Raw genomic sequence first — 19,967 nt, 5'->3', positions numbered from 1 at the left:
AACCAGCTAACCAGAGAGGTTATTCAGTGCAACCAGCAATGTGATTAATGAGAAGAGGAACAGAATTACTTCTTCAGAATTACTTCTGCTTCTGTTCGTTAAGAAAAATAGACTGATAAAAAAAAATTGTTTGATTCAGATTCTTTCCCCTTTGTGTGGAGAAAAGTGGACAAAGTCAGCACAAAGTTATTTCTGTGTACTGAAACAAGGTCAACTGGTGTTTTTAACTTATTGATTTAAAACCCTTTGATTTGATTGATTTATTATTAGTTTATATAGAGCTATTATCTATTATTATTTACTTGTTAATTTAAAAAGAGGGTTTAAAGCTGTGACCTCTGTAAAGACCAGTTAGCTAAATAAATGAGGCTAAAATTCTCGGGAGACACCTTTCATTTTACTGTTTGCATACAGTTGGTTAAAAGCTAAAATGTTATGCAAATAAATGTTACATTTTGGTTATAATGTTAAACCGGGCTGTCTAATCTCTCTGTAAGTTATAAATATGTATATCAGCATCTGCAGATATGTATGTGTGTAATATCGTATATCGGTATCTGCCCATATCTGTGCATCCCTACTGATTTTGCCTCTGCCCTTCTGTTGTGGTTACCACAGATTTTGGATCGTCACCTTTTCAATAGACTTTCGTAATCTAGTAAGTGACTGCAGGTTTCTGTCTCATCACAAACAACGGACGTTTCGTCCTCGCTGCACGCTAAGAAAAACATGTTCACCTTGTGTGGTTTAGAGAGGACCTGAGTGGCCTAACAATATGCCCAACCGCACCAAACACTCTCTCTGAGTGATCTGCTCTGAGTGATCTGTTTGGGCTCTAGGGTATAAAGTTAGAGGTCGTTGTCTCTCCAAGACCGTTTTGGTGGTGATGTTGCATTCGCTCGCTCTGTCTTTGAGTGTGTGGTTTTATCTACTCATTGACATAGAGGAGCTGACATCCAACATGCAGGCTTTATCTTACCAATTTTGCATAGTGCCTCGTCTAAACTAGTGAAGCTGCTTTTGGTTTTGTGAGTGAGAGAGAAAATACCAAAAGGGTGAAAAATAGAGAGATATTTGTATTACATCAAACACCAAAATGATTGCAAGTCAGACAGCTCTGTGATTGGTGAAATGGTGAGTCTGATTACTCTAAAGTGTAGATTATCAGATGTTTTGAATGAGTCTATGGATCTGAAGTTTCAAAGACAAGTTCTTACTTTCTTATGTTAGCTTTTAAGCTTCAAAGATTAAATTTACTAGCCTATGTAAAGCTTACAAAATTCACTCTGGGCTCAGAGAAATGCAGTCCACAATCAGGCATTGGTGATAGCCTCAGTGTCAGAGCAATGAAGATTTAGGAGTGAATGTAAATTATTGAAAAAAAAAATCAATTGTTTATCATTTGTTTAAGGAAACTGCTCTTGATTCATTTATAGTTTTAGATGTTCCTGATTTAAAGATTATTTAAAGTATTCAACATCAGCTCATTCAAACACACACACACAGTCATGAGTTCCCAATATCCACACACTACTTAACTATCAGTAAACACCACTACTGCTACCAGAGTCTGCTAAAAACACCAGTGCACTGTTTACAGCTATATGTGTGTGTTTAGCGTACAGTACACTCCCATGCTCTGCTGAGAGCTTGAGCATTATTTAAAGTCACGACTGGTGACACTGCTCTGATGCAGGATGGATAAACAGTCCTTACTTTGCCATTCAGAAATCACCTGAGAGAAAGCTCACCTGAGTATCTCCAGTTTACAGTTGGAACTCTTGAGCCCATCACAGATCAGCTTCAGCCCTGAATCCTGCAGTTCAGTGTTAGTGAGGTCCAGTTCTATCAGTGGTGAGTTCACTGATTTCAGAGCAGAGCAGAGTGTTTCCCAGGAGTTCATGGTGAGTTTACAGCCAGATAGTCTACAAGACAAAGAAATCACTATTAAAACACAGAAATAACTAACTCAGTTATCAGGGATTATGAGAAACAGCATGATTTCAGAAAACACCTCAGTTCAGTTTTAAAAACTGCTTGAAAATGAAAGGGACACTTTGGACCAGAGAAAAGTGGCAGTGATTTAGGGCGGCTGAATATCGCAATATGCGATTTTACGTCAGTCAGTGTATATGTACTCAATTTCCCAGACTCCTCTGCTAGCTCACGTAACCACTCCAGACAATCAGAGTTTTAGAACATGCCCCTAAAGCTCATCAGCTCGGCTACTTAATCCCTCCCCACACAACGACTCTTTGCACCGTACTGCCGACCTTCCCCTGTTTTAGAGTGGTTTAGAGTAGACCTGAGTGGGCTAACAATATGCCCAACCGCACCACACACTCTATCCGAGTGATCTGCTCTGAGTGATCTGTTTGGGCTCTAGGGTATAAAGTCAGAGGTCAGTGTCTCTCCAAGACAGTTTATTTTGGTGGTGCTGTTGCATTCGCTCGCTCTGTCTTTCACTACCAGCATCTCTGAGTGTGTGGTTTTATCTACTCATTGTCATAGAGGAGCTGACGTACAACGTCAGCTCAGTCTTAGTTTTGCATAGTGCCTCGTATAAACTGGTGAAGCTGCTTTTGGTTTTGTGACCAGAGCACCTGCCGTTGTGTCCATCTTACAAAACTAAAAACAATGAACACCATGGTGTGGCGGTTGGTTGCCATTCCCTGTGGTTCACTTGTTAATAGGGCGATATTGTAGTTATCGCGACAGCCCTAGGGTTACTGCTGCTAAAGATACATATATAAAAGATATATATAATTAATTTATAGATCTACTAAAAAACTGAAATACTATTTTGCAGCACTGTAGGAGCACGGACTGTTCATTTGATTATGTACTTGCCAGCATCGTCTGCTCCTACGTAGATCTGACCCTCTCAGCCCACTAAGTATTACTATAATAAAGACATAATAATGTAGATATAACTCACACAGCCTTTCTGCAGTTCCTCACAGCTGGAATCAATCTCCTATAGCCTTTCTCATGTGCTTCATAATTCTTCAGGTTCAACTCCTCCAGAACCTCCTCTGAGATCAGGATCATATGGGCTAGTGCTAAACACTGCCCGATGGAGAGCTTCTTTTTTGACTGAATGTCTTTGGATAAAGACTGGACCTTCATTTCAGTCAGACAGAGGAACAGGTTGATGAATCTCTCAGAAGGAAGGTCCTCTGATTGTATGATGCGTTTGATGTACTCGACTGTTTTTTTGATGCTCTCTGAGCTGCTCACTGTTTGTGTCAGAAGGTCTTGTAAGAGCTGCTGACTGGACTCCAGTGAGATGCCCAGCAGGAAACGGAGGAATAGGTCCAGGTGTCCAGTCTCACTCTTTATGGCTTTACGCACAGCTCGTTTTAGCAGCTCTTCCAATGAAACACTGTCAGACCACTTTGTACTCTTAGGCTTCAAAAACTGCAGTTCCTCCATGTTCTTGCTCACATAACAGTGAAACACATGAAGAGCAGCCAGGAACTCCTGAAAGCTCAGATGCACAAAGCAGTAGACCTTCCTCTGGTAAAGCACACATTCCTCCCTAAAGATCTCGGTGCAAAGGCCAGAGTACACAGAGGCCTCGGTGACATCAATGCCGCTCTCTCTCAGGTCCTCTTCATAGAACATCACATTGCCCTTCATCAGCTGTCTGAACGCCAGAGCAGATAGCTTCAGAAGCATCTTTCTGTTTGACTCCAGCACTTCCCTTGGATCTCTCTGGTCTTCTCCCCCGTACTTCTCACTCTTCATGACCGTCTGAGTGCACAGGAAGTGTGAGTACATTTCAGTGAGAGTTTTAGGGATTTCTGTATTACCTTCTTTCAGGATTCGCTGAAGCACAGTGGCTGAGATCCAACAGAAGACTGGAATGTGGCACATGATGTGGAGGCTCCTTATCGTCCTGACGTGTGAGATGATACTGGTGGCTTGTTCTTGGTCACTGATCCTCTTCCTGAAGTACTCCTCCTTCTGTGAGTCGTTGAATCCCTGAATTTCTGTCACACGGTTGATGTACTGAGAAGGGATCTGATTGGCTGCTGCTGGACGGGAGGTGATCCAGATGAGAGCGGAGGGAAGCAGATCTCCTTTGATGAGGTTTGTCATCAACACATCCACTGATGAGGTCATCGTTATGTCAGATACTTTCTCACAGTCTGAAAAGTTCAGTGGAATTCTGCTTTCATCCAGGCCATCAAAGATGAACACGACTTTGCACTGGTCATAGATCTTCGGGTGCAGGTCTTTGAACTCAGGGTGGAAGTCACACAGAAGTCTATGAAGACTGTATTGATGGTCTTTGATCAGGTTCAGCTCTCGGAATGGAAGCACAAACATGAAATCTACATCCTGATTGGCTTTCCCTTCAGCCCAGTCCAGAATGAACTTGTGCACAGACACAGTTTTCCCAATGCCAGCGATGCCTTTAGTCAGCACAGTCCTGAGTTCTTCTTTTCTTTCTTCAGCCATCAAAGCTCTTACGTTCTCTGCTTCCACTTCACCTAAAGTACCCTCAACTGCTTTAAATATATCTAAACAGTTAATTGGTATTTCCTGCAAGTGTTTCCAGAGTTCTTTCTCCATCTGTAGAACCTCATGTTCTTCATTCACTCCTTCAGTCTCTCCCTCTATGATGTAGAGCTGAGTGTAAATCCTGTTCAGGAGAATTTTATTCTCCTGAGTTTTGAATCCCTCAAATAAGCTCTCATACCTGTTCTTCATACTGGCTTTGTGTTTCTCTGAGACTCTGTGCAAGACATCATATACCGGTGGGCAGTAATCTGGCTTAATGGTCTCCTCCATGTGTGGATACAGAACTGGACGTGTTTTAGATCTCTTTTTGCACAGAGGACAAGCAAAGTCTCCTGACTGAGCAGACTGGTCCCAGTAGCGGTTAATGCAATGTCTACAAAAACTGTGTCCACAGGTGATAGAGACTGGATCTGTCTGAATCTGCCCACACACCCCACACCTGGACTGATCCTGAAATGGCACACTCCTTCCATAGCTGGAGAGAATTGAAAGTGAGAATGACTGAAGTGAGTATAAAAGACAAACATTAAATATGAATGAGCATAAAATTACAATATTCACAAGTCTCGGGTCACTGGATTTGATCAGGTCATTACTAGCTCTATGAACACTGGCTTTTGGTTGTAAGAACTGTCCTTGATCATCCTACTCTAACACAAAATATCTCCATAGACGGCTTTTCTTTTTACAGGATTTGTTTTTAGTGAACTAGAGGCAGGTTCAGTCTCAAAACATTGTCCGCCATTTTGCGAGTTTCTCATTAATTGCAATGCTTGTCGAAATGGATCTGAGGAACGTTTTCTCTCAATTGATTTGCATTTGATTTGGTTTGGTTACCCAATCAGCAGCAAGACAAATTCTCCCTCTCATATGCAGCAGTCCTCCGCAGCTACAACTTGGTGCAATTTTCAAATGTTAAATATACGTTTTGCAACGTTTTGTCAGAGCTGAACGCAAGCCTGCCCTCACCGACACCATTCCATAGTTGTTACTGCAGTCTTTTTCATTCCTTTGCATTTGATGCCGATTGCATGTGTAGGCTTACTATGCTGCCCTCATCAGTTCTGGAGAATTCTCAATCTCTATCTATGACGACTGTGGTACTTTCCATACCACACCAGATCTGTACAACTCAACCTGTACTAATCATAAAGAGATTCTGACTACAGCTTGTGCTTACACAAAACGTCTTCCTGATAATAACCATTACAGTCCCATGCAGTGCAGAGTAAATGCATCCTGATCATGAAATATTATAAATTAGCTGACAAACACTACATGCTGTTCAGCCTTGTGTTCAAGCTGTATTCAAGTCTCACCTCAGGTCAGTGCTGCTTCTCTCATTACTGAAATAATGAGGCTGATGCATTGAGGTGTTGCTCTTCATAGACACACAGCTGAGCTCTGGATATTCTGCTCTGAACGTCTGTAATCTGGAAATGTGTTGGAGACGTAAGATAAAGCATTAAAGTGATGAAAATTATGTAACCATTGCTACATACAGTATCTGGTCAACATGCATACTAGTGTCCCACAGCAGCACCAGCAGGGACATTTACTGGGAAAGCTCACGTCTGCTGGCATACAGTAGCTTAAAGCTCAGATTTAAAAAAAAACAATAAATGCTGGTTATATCTAGATCATGCCACTGCTCTCAAGGGTCTCTTTGAAGCTGAAAAATCAAGACATGTTTGGTGTCCACAAAACAAGAAAAGGGGTTAAAGAGGAATTTGCTATGACACACAGCTGAGCTCTGGAGGTTCTGCTCTGAATGTCTGCAGTCTGGAAATGTAATATACATGTGCCTTCAAGACTACTATTTTCTAATCCCCCAAGTGTAAAGTGTTCTCAATGTGAAAGTGTGTGTGTTAAAAATATTTAAGACAGAGAAAGTCAAGTTTAGCTGAGTACACTTTCAGCAATACTATGATTTCTGATCATGGAATAATATTAATTAGCTGACCAACACTACATGTTGGTTTGTAATTCAGCCTTGTGTTCATGCTGTATTCAAGTCTCACCTCAGGTCAGTGCTGTTCCTCTCATTACTGAAATGATGAGGCTGATGCATCGAGTTGTTGCTCTTCATAGATACACAGCTGAGCTCTGGAGGTTCTGCTCTGAACATCTGCAATCTGGAACTGTAATACAGATGTGCCATAAAAAAAATAGAACCATCAAAACTAATATTTTCTGATCCTAATGTGAAAGTGTGTGTGTCAAAGATACTTAAGAATGAAAAGAAATTCAAGTTTAGCTGAGTACATCACTAGCAATACAATGCATCCTGATCATGGAATAATAACTCATGCATTTAATTATCTAACAAACAACACATTGGCTCGCCATTCAGCCTTGAGTTCAAGCTGTATTCAAGTCTCACCTCAGGTCAGTGCTGCTTCTCTCATTACTGAAATAATGAGGCTGATGCATTGAGGTGTTGCTCTTCATAGACACACAGCTGAGCTCTGGAGATTCCACTCTGAACGTCTGTAATCTGGAAATGTGTTGGAGACGTAAGATAAAACATTAAAGTGGTGAAAATGATGTAACCATTGCTACATACAGTATCTGGTCAACATGCATACTAGTGTCCCACAGCAGCACCAGCAGGGACATTTACTGGGAAAACTCACGTCTGCTGGCATACAGTAGCTTAAAGCTCAGATTTAAAAAAAAACAATAAATGCTGGTTATATCTAGATCATGCCACTGCTCTCAAGGGTCTCTTTGAAGCTGAAAAATCAAGACATGTTTGGTGTCCACAAAACAAGAAAAGGGGTTAAAGAGGAATTTGCTATGACACACAGCTGAGCTCTGGAGGTTCTGCAGTCTGGAAATGTCATATACATTTGCCACTGTCACGCCCGCGCCGTCGCGCCCGCCCCGGGGGTCGCAGCCCGCAGGCGATCATGAACTATCACGTCATGGTCATGTTACGTTCTGGACTTTTTATGTTGTAACGGACTCCTGCTTTGACACTCATCGTCGCCATCTAGGTTTTAGGTTGTGTTTGCGTCATGTGTCCGTTTATTGTTTTCTGTAATGGGTTACACCTGTGGCTGGCGTATTTAAAGAGGGCTAGTGTCAGCTGCCGGTTGCCGAGAACTGCACACAATGCAACCAATGCACTCAGGGTACTCAGCAAACCTATTGTACTCAGTATAATCGGTCGAGTTTGTGAGCCCTACTGGATCGAGTGGACTCTCCCAGCCGTAGCTAGCTTAGCGTATTAGGCTAACCAGCAAGACGGATCGAATCTTATTGGCCGTCGGGGGCTACTTCAGGCTAGCGAGCATGTCTCGCAAAGCTTCATTCACGGAACATACTCATGGTCAGGAGCTCAGGTAGTGAGCTACTCGTACGCTCGATATTCAAGGTAGCGAGCCCCACCACCGGACCGGTTCAGTCTTTTGGGTTTGGCGGCTGATTCCCCACGCACTCTCGTCACGCAAGTTCAGAGCGCCTGACGAGCGCAGCCCTTTCGTTTATTGGTAGTTTCCCCAGACACTGCCTGTAGGTTTTTGTTCACGTAGTTCAGGCTCAGCCCCGGCAGCTAGCATAGCCCTTGTGCCTCGCCAGCCCCAGGTGTGCTCTTTTGTTTTGCCCATTCTTGGTTGTCACAGTTGTGTTTCTGTTTGCCCCTTTTCTCACGTAACGTTTGCTGCTTTGCCTTTTTGTTTTGCTGTTTATTGTTCGCAATAAACTTCTCGCTTTGGTCCATCCCCTGCAAGTGTTCTCCCCTCATTGTCTGACCGTGTGGATCATGACAGCCATCAAGACTATTATTTTCTAATCCCCCAAGTGTAAAGTGTTCTAAATGTCAAAGTGTGTGTGTTAAAAATATTTAAGACAGAGAAAGTCCAGTTTAGCTGAGTACACTTTTAGCAATACTACACATCCTGATCAAGGAATAATATTAATTAGCTGACCAACACTACATGTTGGTTTGTAATTCAGCCTTGTGTTCATGTTGTATTCAAGTCTCACCTCAGGTTAGGGCTGCTCCACCCATTACTGAAATGATGAGGCTGATGCATTGAGGTGTTGCTCTTCATAGACACACAGCTGGGCTCTGGAGATTCTGCTCTGAACGTCTGTAATCTGGAAATGTGTTGGAGACGTAAGGTAAAGCATTAAAGTGGTGAAAATGATGTAACCATTGCTACATACAGTATCTGGTCAACATGCATACTAGTGTCCCACAGCAGCACCAGCAGGGACATTTACTGGGAAAACTCACGTCTGCTGGCATACAGTAGCTTAAAGCTCAGATTTGAAAACCAATAAATGCTGGTTATATCTAGATCATGCCACTGCTCTCAAGGGTCTCTTTGAAGCTGAAAAATCAAGACATGTTTGGTGTCCACAAAACAAGAAAAGGGGTTAAAGAGGAATTTGCTATGACACACAGCTGAGCTCTGGAGGTTCTGCTCTGAATGTCTGCAGTCTGGAAATGTAATATACATGTGCCTTCAAGACTACTATTTTCTAATCCCCCAAGTGTAAAGTGTTCTCAATGTGAAAGTGTGTGTGTTAAAAATATTTAAGACAGAAAAAGTCCAGTTTAGCTGAGTACACTTTTAGCAATACTACACATCCTGATCAAGGAATAATATTAATTAGCTGACCAACACTACATGTTGGTTTGTAATTCAGCCTTGTGTTCATGTTGTATTCAAGTCTCACTTCAGGTTAGGGCTGCTCCACCCATTACTGAAATGATGAGGCTGATGCATCGAGTTGTTGCTCTTCATAGATACACAGCTGAGCTCTGGAGGTTCTGCTCTGAACGTCTGCAATCTGGAACTGTAATACAGATGTGCCATAAAAAAAATAGAACCATCAAAACTAATATTTTCTGATCCTAATGTGAAAGTGTGTGTGTCAAAGATACTTAAGAATGAAAAGAAATTCAAGTTTAGCTGAGTACATCACTAGCAATACAATGCATCCTGATCATGGAATAATAACTCATGCATTTAATTATCTAACAAACAACACATTGGCTCGCCATTCAGCCTTGAGTTCAAGCTGTATTCAAGTCTCACCTCAGGTCAGTGCTGCTTCTCTCATTACTGAAATAATGAGGCTGATGCATTGAGGTGTTGCTCTTCATAGACACACAGCTGAGCTCTGGATATTCTGCTCTGAACGTCTGTAATCTGGAAATGTGTTGGAGACGTAAGATAAAGCATTAAAGTGGTGAAAATGATGTAACCATTGCTACATACAGTATCTGGTCAACATGCATACTAGTGTCCCACAGCAGCACCAGCAGGGACATTTACTGGGAAAACTCACGTCTGCTGGCATACAGTAGCTTAAAGCTCAGATTTGAAAACCAATAAATGCTGGTTATATCTAGATCATGCCACTGCTCTCAAGGGTCTCTTTGAAGCTGAAAAATCAAGACATGTTTGGTGTCCACAAAACAAGAAAAGGGGTTAAAGAGGAATTTGCTATGACACACAGCTGAGCTCTGGAGGTTCTGCAGTCTGGAAATGTCATATACATTTGCCACTGTCACGCCCGCGCCGTCGCGCCCGCCCCGGGGGTCGCAGCCCGCAGGCGATCATGAACTATCACGTCATGGTCATGTTACGTTCTGGACTTTTTATGTTGTAACGGACTCCTGCTTTGACACTCATCGTCGCCATCTAGGTTTTAGGTTGTGTTTGCGTCATGTGTCCGTTTATTGTTTTCTGTAATGGGTTACACCTGTGGCTGGCGTATTTAAAGAGGGCTAGTGTCAGCTGCCGGTTGCCGAGAATTGCACACAATGCAACCAATGCACTCAGGGTACTCAGCAAACCTATTGTACTCAGTATTAATCGGTCGAGTTTGTGAGCCCTACTGGATCGAGTGGACTCTCCCAGCCGTAGCTAGCTTAGCGTATTAGGCTAACCAGCGAGACGGATCGAATCTTATGGTCCGTCGGGGGCTACTTCAGGCTAGCGAGCATGTCTCGCAAAGCTTCATTCACGGAACATACTCATGGTCAGGAGCTCAGGTAGTGAGCTACTCGTACGCTCGATATTCAAGGTAGCGAGCCCCACCACCGGACCGGTTCAGTCTTTTGGGTTTGGCGGCTGATTCCCCACGCACTCTCGTCACGCAAGTTCAGAGCGCCTGACGATCGCAGCCCCTTTGTTTATTGGTAGTTTCCCCAGACACTGCCTGTAGGTTTTTGTTCACGTAGTTCAGGCTCAGCCCTGGCAGCTAGCATAGCCCTTGTGCCTCGCCAGCCCCAGGTGTGCTCTTTTGTTTTGCCCATTCTTGGTTGTCACAGTTGTGTTTCTGTTTACCCCTTTTCTCACGTAACGTTTGCTGCTTTGCCTTTTTGTTTTGCTGTTTATTGTTCGCAATAAACTTCTCGCTTTGGTCCATCCCCTGCAAGTGTTCTCCCCTCATTGTCTGACCGTGTGGATCATGACAGCCATCAAGACTATTATTTTCTAATCCCCCAAGTGTAAAGTGTTCTAAATGTCAAAGTGTGTGTGATAAAAATATTTAAGACAGAGAAAGTCAAGTTTAGCTGAGTACACTTTTAGCAATACTACACATCCTGATCAAGGAATAATATTAATTAGCTGACAAACACTACATGTTGGTTTGTAATTCAGCCTTGTGTTCATGTTGTATTCAAGTCTCACCTCAGGTTAGGGCTGCTCCACCCATTACTGAAATTATAAGGCTGATGCATTGAGTTGTTGCTCTTCATAGACACACAGCTGGGCTCTGGAGATTCTGCTCTGAACGTCTGTAATCTGGAAATGTGTTGGAGACGTAAGGTAAAGCATTAAAGTGGTGAAAATTGTGTAACCATTGCTACATACAGTATCTGGTCAACATGCATACTAGTGTCCCACAGCAGCACCAGCAGGGAACATTTACTGGGAAAACTCACGTCTGCTGGCATACAGTAGCTTAAAGCTCAGATTTGAAAACCAATAAATGCTGGTTATATCTAGATCATGCCACTGCTCTCAAGGGTCTCTTTGAAGCTGAAAAATCAAGACATGTTTGGTGTCCACAAAACAAGAAAAGGGGTTAAAGAGGAATTTGCTATGACACACAGCTGAGCTCTGGAGGTTCTGCAGTCTGGAAATGTCATATACATTTGCCACTGTCACGCCCGCGCCGTCGCGCCCGCCCCGGGGGTCGCAGCCCGCAGGCAATCATGAACTATCACGTCATGGTCATGTTACGTTCTGGACTTTTATGTTGTAACGGACTCCTGCTTTGACACTCATCGTCGCCATCTAGGTTTTAGGTTGTGTTTGCGTCATGTGTCCGTTTATTGTTTTCTGTAATGGGTTACACCTGTGGCTGGCGTATTTAAAGAGGGCTAGTGTCAGCTGCCGGTTGCCGAGAATTGCACACAGTGCAACCAATGCACTCAGGGTACTCAGCAAACCTATTGTACTCAGTATTAATCGGTCGAGTTTGTGAGCCCTACTGGATCGAGTGGACTCTCCCAGCCGTAGCTAGCTTAGCGTATTAGGCTAACCAGCGAGACGGATGGAATCTTATGGTCCGTCGGGGGCTACTTCAGGCTAGCGAGCATGTCTCGCAAAGCTTCATTCACGGAACATACTCATGGTCAGGAGCTCAGGTAGTGAGCTACTCGTACGCTCGATATTCAAGGTAGCGAGCCCCACCACCGGACCGGTTCAGTCTTTTGGGTTTGGCGGCTGATTCCCCACGCACTCTCGTCACGCAAGTTCAGAGCGCCTGACGAGCGCAGCCCCTTCGTTTATTGGTAGTTTCCCCAGACACTGCCTGTAGGTTTTTGTTCACGTAGTTCAGGCTCAGCCCCGGCAGCTAGCATAGCCCTTGTGCCTCGCCAGCCCCAGGTGTGCTCTTTTGTTTTGCCCATTCTTGGTTGTCACAGTTGTGTTTCTGTTTACCCCTTTTCTCACGTAACGTTTGCTGCTTTGCCTTTTTGTTTTGCTGTTTATTGTTCGCAATAAACTTCTCGCTTTGGTCCATCCCCTGCAAGTGTTCTCCCCTCATTGTCTGACCGTGTGGATCATGACAGCCATCAAGACTATTTTCTAATCCCCCAAGTGTAAAGTGTTCTAAATGTCAAAGTGTGTGTGATAAAAATATTTAAGACAGAGAAAGTCAAGTTTAGCTGAGTACACTTTTAGCAATACTACACATCCTGATCAAGGAATAATATTAATTAGCTGACCAACACTACATGTTGGTTTGTAATTCAGCCTTGTGTTCATGTTGTATTCAAGTCTCACCTCAGGTTAGGGCTGCTCCACCCATTACTGAAATTATAAGGCTGATGCATTGAGTTGTTGCTCTTCATAGACACACAGCTGGGCTCTGGAGATTCTGCTCTGAACGTCTGTAATCTGGAAATGTGTTGGAGACGTAAGGTAAAGCATTAAAGTGGTGAAAATGATGTAACCATTGCTACATACAGTATCTGGTCAACATGCATACTAGTGTCCCACAGCAGCACCAGCAGGGAACATTTACTGGGAAAACTCACGTCTGCTGGCATACAGTAGCTGGAAGATCAGATTTGAAAACCAATAAATGCTGGTTATATCTAGATCATGCCACTGCTCTCAAGGGTCTCTTTGAAGCTGAAACATCAATACATGTTTGGTGTCCACAAAACAAGAAAAGGGGTTAAAGAGGAATTTGCTATGACACACAGCTGAGCTCTGGAGGTTCTGCTCTGAATGTCTGCAGTCTGGAAATGTAATATACATGTGCCTTCAAGACTACTATTTTCTAATCCCCCAAGTGTAAAGTGTTCTAAATGTCAAAGTGTGTGTTAAAAATATTTAAGACAGAGAAAGTCCAGTTTAGCTGAGTACACTTTCAGCAATACTATGATTTCTGATCATGGAATAATATTAATTAGCAGACAAACACTACATGTTGGCTTGTAATTCAGCCTTGTGTTCATGCTGTATTCAAGTCTCACCTCAGGTCAGTGCTGCTCCACCCATTACTGAAATTATAAGGCTGATGCATTGAGATGTTGCTCTTCATAGACACACAGCTGGGCTCTGGAGATTCTGCTCTGAACATCTGCAGTCTGGAAATGTCATAAAAACAACACAAAAAATAGAGCCATCAAAACTAATATTTTCTAATAGTATAATGAAAACTGAAACTGAAAAGAAAGTGTATATTAGTACACTGAGCAATACTATGCATCCTGATGATGGAATAATATCAAAACTTAATGATAAAAAATAATGTCAAAACTTGCTAGTCCTCAAGTATTTAAGTCTCACCGCAGGTCAGTGCTGCTTCTTGCATTACTGAAATTATAAGACTGATGTATGGAGAGTCCTTTTGTAACCCTGCTTAAATTCAACACCCTGTACACTTCACAACTTCAAACGTGCTTCAACTAAACGTCAAGCTGTCCATCTGAGATGTGAGCTGTGAATCAACATCCCTGACCAGCCATTAGCAGACCTCATGGTGACCTCATCACGAACAGAAAGTAGCTCACTTTAAGGCCGAGATTTCTTCTTCACTGCTGAAGTTTTGAGGCTCCATCATGACGTTTTTACTCTCCACACACAGAACTGGACACTGGACCTGCTGCTCTCTGCTCCATACAGTTCTCCAGCCCGACCAGGACACTGAAACACAGGTTATAATGAAGGTGATATCAGTCCTACATCAGTCCATACCTGAAAAAGAAGAGTAACAGTAACTGCAGTGGTTCACATTCAGTACCTGCAGCACCTCCACAGCCTTTACTGCTGAACCTTCATTCATCAGCACGGCACTCACCTGCTGCCTGTATTTAATACAATGTCTACTGAACAGACCTCACCTGGGGCTGGGAGATCTCTGACTCTGCCAGAGAAAGAAACAGTCGACACACCTGCCGTACTGCCATCAAATCTGCCTACATTACACTTGTGGAGCAGGACACACACCAAACAACTCAATATAAAATAATAACATTCTTTTTAATGAATTATTATTCATTATTATTCTTTATTAAAGTAATTAGCTAAGTAATTAATACCATACCACTGTGAGGCAGAAAACTAGCCAATTCACCCAAATACACATGAAAACAGGATTTATGCTGCAAAAATAAATAAAATAAGTGTTAATTACTTTATCTGGATTAAATGTTAGGTTTTCTGTGTAACTACAGTGAGTTATATTCTCAGTATAACAGACAGGCCTAGTCAGATAGCTAGCTAAGTTAGCTAACATGCTAACAAGCCAGAAGATTTAAATAGCAGCTGCATTTAATTTAAAACACACTGTAAAACCTATAAACACACCAAATTAAACTAAATTTACCTCAGAGTTTGTTCGAAACTTCACATTTCTGCGTTTAAACAGGGAATTAACGAATTAACGTTAGCCTGCTAGCTAACAATGCTAATGGTAGGCTGTAGCGCGAGCGCAAAATACGACTTAGAAGTGACTGAAGTGACTGGATTATCGTGTGACTGGTTTAATATTGTAATATTATTTAATATTATTTAATTATGTGAGACTGTACTGCTCGTTGAGTCTGAGTCTGACTCGGCTCAGAAAGATTCAGACTACAGAGAGCTAATTCAAGCACATTCAAATCATTCAGAATAAATGTTCGTTATGATATACATTATACACACACACACACACACACACACACACACATATATACTATATATATTATATTATGTTCTCCCTAATGCTTCTGAACAGTTCGATTCAGCCGGAGTTTCAAACGGTTCGATTCACTGAAGTGAGTCGACTCATTTGAGCAGTTCAGCTATACTATACTGCTCGGTTTCAGCTAATCGCGCGAGTTTGACCGTTGGGCGTCGATTCTCTGCCACGTGAGTCTGAATCGGCTCAGAGGGCAGAAAGATTCAGACTACAAAGAGCTAATTCAATCAAATTCAAATAATTCAGAATAAATGTTCGTTATGATATACATACATATATATATATTAACAGTATTAAATTGGATTACTGGCCGCTAATGTTCTCCCTAATGCTTCAGAACAGTTCGATTCAGCCGGAGTTTTAAACGGTTCGATTCACTGAAGTGAGTCGACTCATTGGAGTAGTTCAGCTATAACGTTAGTAGTTACTGGTTTTACTTGCCCGCAGACCGCACAAAACAACGCAGTTTATTTTCTATAATTTAATTTAATTAAACTGTAGCTAAATCCTAGTTTAAATCATATTCTCGGTATCAAAAGTTTTTTACAGTAAGGGATCTTTATCTTCGCTGCGTCATGAGGCTTGGTCAGGAAGAGGGACTACAGTTCGGCTCCTCGGCTGTTTAATCGCTATAAACACACACAGGGTTCTTCTTTCCTTCTTTAAACTTCATATAAACTTCATATAAACCATATGAACGAAGTTATAACAGTTTTTAACCAGTTTATTTAACTTACCGGCTGAAATCTGAACGGCTGAGCTCTGAAAGTCGCCCTGTTGTCTTTCTGCAATGGCGGCGGATTTACAGCAGTTTCACTTTCACTCTCATTAACCCTTCAGACTCCAGCAGAGCTCAGGAGCTCCTTTCTGCTCCTTTCCTCTCTGCACTTGGGTCCACTCCCTAAACCATCCCGTAACAATGCAGGCATCTTTCAGCAGCTGTCATAGGCACTATGGCTTCTGACAGCTGACACTTGTTTGAGTAAGCCTTTAAACAGGTTTGTTGCAGTTGTCATGAAAGGCTTATGAAGGCCTTGTTTAGCTTTATAAATACCACCCTTCTGAACAACACATAGAGGGCAGTAGCATGGAATCCTAATCTCAGTTTTTCTTATTCCTGCATTCTCCTTCTGTTCCAGTTGGAGAGGAGGACGAGATCACCATCAAGGATGTTGTGGAGGCGATAGTCAAAGCCTTTGAGTTCAAAGGACCTGTGATTGTATCCTTTTGGCCACACCCACCTCAGTAAATATGCTGGCAGAGCTGACTAGCTTCTGGATCCACATGGCTTCCAGATCAGGCAGAATCTTGGAGAGGACGTTTCAGTATTGGGACGCAGCCGGCCGTCAGCGGTCCACTCCAGTAGCCTAACCTAAGCGCTGCCTCAGTAAGCTCCACAATAAAACCATAGTTCTACACAAACTGACCCCAATACACTCAGGAGTTCAACCTGAATGTTTATCAGACATGATTTCCATTGGACAGGACAATTACAGTTACAGGCCTCATGAAATGCTACTTAAAGTGAGCCACACTCACTTCACCCAGTTCAAAAGTCCATGTACAGATATTTTAGCACTAAACAGATAATGGCATTGTGATTCACCCTTACTACATAAATATCAAGAACACAAGAAATCATTACACTTGGGGGAAAAACATAGCGCATCCAACAAGAACAAAATGCATCTTTTAAAGCAATAAAAAACATGGTAGTTCACAGAAAGCTGCGATTCTACATGTTGATTTGGTAATATAACTGAGCCCAATGGGTCTTAGGGTTGTCTGGAATCCAGTTGGTGCCACTTTTAGTAATGTCAATTTCAACAGTACAGGCACTTTGATAATGTGGAGCCCTAAACTCGCCACTTTGGTAATGTCCATTAGGCAATTTTGATAATATTACTGAGCCCTAAGGATCTTAGGGTTGGCTGGGATCCAGTCGGTGCCACTTTGGTAATGTGGGACACCTTTCGAATCAATTGTCAATTGGGCAACTTAGGTAATGTAACTGAGCCTACCGGGAGCCAAATGGTGCCATTTTGGTAATGTCAGTTTCATTAGCATGCGCACTTTGGTAATGCGGGACCTTAACCTGGCCACCTTGGTAATCTCAGGCACCTTGGTAATGGTATACAAGCCTCCTTGGTAATATACCTGAGCCTTATGGTCCAGAGCTGGGGGGGTGGGTTGATCTACTGTATGTACCCTGATGGGAATTTTACTTGAAGGTCAGGCACTGGCAGTCAGGAGCAACTGCCCAACCTGATGTTTAGCAGCTGTTTTGAATGGGATGGGGGGATCTGTCTGCCACAAGTAATGACTTCATCTACCAACATGGCTCAAGCTTTGGAGTAGGTTGAGGAGTGAGGACGAGTAAAGTCACGGCAACACAATCACCAGAATGAGGCCCTCACTCAGAGCTTATTGGACTGTGTTAGGAAATGTGTGGAGAAGTCCGATCCGACCACTGTAGGAGGTTTGTGGACGCGTGGCTCATTTTGATCAGCTGTCTGAGTGATTCCTACTGATTTGCCAGTGAAAAATTCTTGTATTTATCAAAAAATATGTAACTGAATCAATTTTGAAGGGTAAATAAACCACGTCTGGGCCTTTTTTTTGTTGGATCTTTGATGTAGAGTGAACCTAATTCATGACCAGTAGAATTCATAAAATCGTCTAATCTATTCTAGTCTATTTTGTCTTTGTAGAAATACGTGTATTATTGGGTGTGCATTGCTATGCTGATTATATGTTGAATGTAGAAGTGTTGTTAAAGGAGCCCCAACAGGCTCTGATATTTCGTAAACTATAGATTTCAAATATATTATTGTAATTAATTTAAATATTTCTATATAAATATTTAGATATTAGAATTATATCGTTTTTTTATTTTGACTGTTTTAAATGTAAGCTTGTCCAAGTCTTCTTTTTATTTTTAACTTATATTAATTGCTTTTTGGTTTTATTTGAATTTTTTCCTTTTTATTAAATCATTATTTCTTTGTTTGTTTGTTTGTTTATTTTTTTGCCATTCACCTCGGATGATTTTACTGTTTAATATGTAGCTTCTTCTTTTAATTTAACTGGACTTTAACTTAACTCAATTAAAAGTTGTAAATGCTCAGCTGCATTAAAAATGAGAGTTTCTGATGTATTTCTGAGTGAACATAAATGCCATTCATTGATATGACATGTTAAAATATTTAGAATTCTCCAATATCGAGCATTTAGGTCACATTTTTAAATATTTGGGACATTTATCCCAACCTGTAGACTGTACCAGTCAAAAGTTTGGAGACACTTGCTGATAATAATTATCATCATCTTAGAAAATATTTGATCCTTGGGTGACCATATCTTTTGTTTTAAAACAAAAAACAAAAAAAAACACTGGGGACACTAGGGAACGGGGAACCACCGTAGTTAGGATGTCGTGGCAGGGGGGTTTCAGGTAGGCCTCGTCACAGTGACCTAGTTTCCCATGCTGCCACAGAGGAGAACTAAAGGAATGCTGCAGTTCGTTTGGGAGAATGAGTCGACGCTGGCTGTTCGTGTCTCCTGAAGCATTTCAGCTGCTGATCTTTGGGGATGTGTGGCGGAAGACCTTTCCATTAGCACCTGCTGACCATAGCTGCTGACCAAATGCTTAATGTTCAAGTTCTTGGATGGCAACAAACTGGAGTCTCCAAAACAACAACGACCTTCTTAACTCTCAGGTCCTCTCATTGAGACCTGAAATGATGGGAACGGGGCACTGTGTACAACCGGACCAAATACAAACCTGAAAATTCTGCTCAGAAATCCCTGCCTGACCCAAAGGAACTGGTGCTGCATTCAGGCTGAGTTCTTTAGAGCCCCCTGTGAAAAGAGTAGAGGATTATAGCCAAAGCCAGGCACTCCACCCCAAGAGGCCACGCCTCTAATGGTATGGAGTGCATACCACTCTCCACCTGAGAAGCTACCTCGCCCCACTAGTAGTCGCCTGCTGCAACAAAGGGGAAGCAAATATTGAAGAGGGATATTTTCCAGTTCTGATTAACCCTCCTGTTATGTTCATTTGTCAGGAACTGCAATGATGTTCCCAGGTCAGTTTGACCCGGTGCATGTTTAATTATCCAAAAAAATCCCAACAAGCAGTGTGAATATTTCATTACTAACTCCATTACTAATTATTCTATCAATATTTAGTGCAGTGGTGTTCCTCACCTCGAACAGGTAATGGGTCAATTAGGATAATTCACTCAGCAGGGAGTTCAGCCCTGTTCTTTCGGACAGTTCTGACCATTGTGAGCTTTCTCTTTAGAAGCTCCTACCCAAATTGTCAAGTCAGATTTATTTGTAGAGCTTTTTATAACTGTTGTCATCACAAAGCAGCTTTACATAATTAGTCATTAGTAAAAGACAGAGACAAAAAAGAAATAACGTAAGACATGAAGGATCAAAGCCCCCCAGTGAGCCCCAACGGCGACAGTGGCAAGGAAAAACTCCCTCAGAGCTGGAGGAAGAAACCTTGAGAGGAACCAAGACTCAAAAGTCGGACCCGATCCATCCTCCTCTGATCAGAACTATTGATAAATTATTGATAAAAATTACTAAACCATCTATACTGTTGAACTGCTCTGATCATAATCATAATATAATAATCATGGTGTAGATAGTTAATAGTGGTGATATTATTAGTGGCAGACAGTTAAGAGTCCATTTAGGTTTGAACATGGTCATTAAACAGGTAGCAGTGGTAGGAGTGGTAGGAGGGTGAGCCGCTG

At 42.2% G+C, this 19,967-nt stretch overlaps 1 protein-coding gene across 3 annotated transcripts in view; it reads right to left on the bottom strand.

The window, feature by feature from the left end:
- LOC140536158 (uncharacterized) overlaps window positions 1–16,005 on the bottom strand; it is a 44,509-nt gene extending 28,504 nt beyond the window's left edge. Inside the window, exons 1-13 of one of the 3 annotated variants that reach the window (XM_072657831.1) lie at window positions 15,936–16,005; window positions 14,027–14,159; window positions 13,487–13,600; window positions 12,789–12,902; window positions 11,187–11,300; window positions 9,582–9,695; window positions 9,220–9,339; window positions 8,521–8,634; window positions 6,914–7,027; window positions 6,552–6,671; window positions 5,850–5,963; window positions 2,939–5,005; window positions 1,752–1,925 (exon numbers count right to left, since the gene is read on the bottom strand). In XM_072657831.1, the coding sequence (XP_072513932.1) occupies window positions 1,752–1,925; window positions 2,939–5,005; window positions 5,850–5,963; window positions 6,552–6,671; window positions 6,914–7,027; window positions 8,521–8,634; window positions 9,220–9,339; window positions 9,582–9,695; window positions 11,187–11,300; window positions 12,789–12,902; window positions 13,487–13,600; window positions 14,027–14,076 (3,329 nt within the window). In that variant the 5' untranslated portion in view covers window positions 14,077–14,159; window positions 15,936–16,005. Of the gene's footprint in view, window positions 1–1,751; window positions 1,926–2,938; window positions 5,006–5,849; window positions 5,964–6,551; window positions 6,672–6,913; window positions 7,028–8,520; window positions 8,635–9,219; window positions 9,340–9,581; window positions 9,696–11,186; window positions 11,301–12,788; window positions 12,903–13,486; window positions 13,601–14,026; window positions 14,160–14,256; window positions 14,419–15,935 lie in introns of those variants that run through there. The other 2 variants (XM_072657832.1, XM_072657833.1) reach the window with 2 other exon arrangements.
- Window positions 16,006–19,967: the final 3,962 nt, after the last annotated feature.

Source organism: Salminus brasiliensis, chromosome 15, assembly GCF_030463535.1.
Source record: "Salminus brasiliensis chromosome 15, fSalBra1.hap2, whole genome shotgun sequence".
NCBI lineage: Eukaryota > Metazoa > Chordata > Actinopteri > Characiformes > Bryconidae > Salminus > Salminus brasiliensis.
This window is presented reverse-complemented; position numbering and strand designations above follow the sequence as displayed.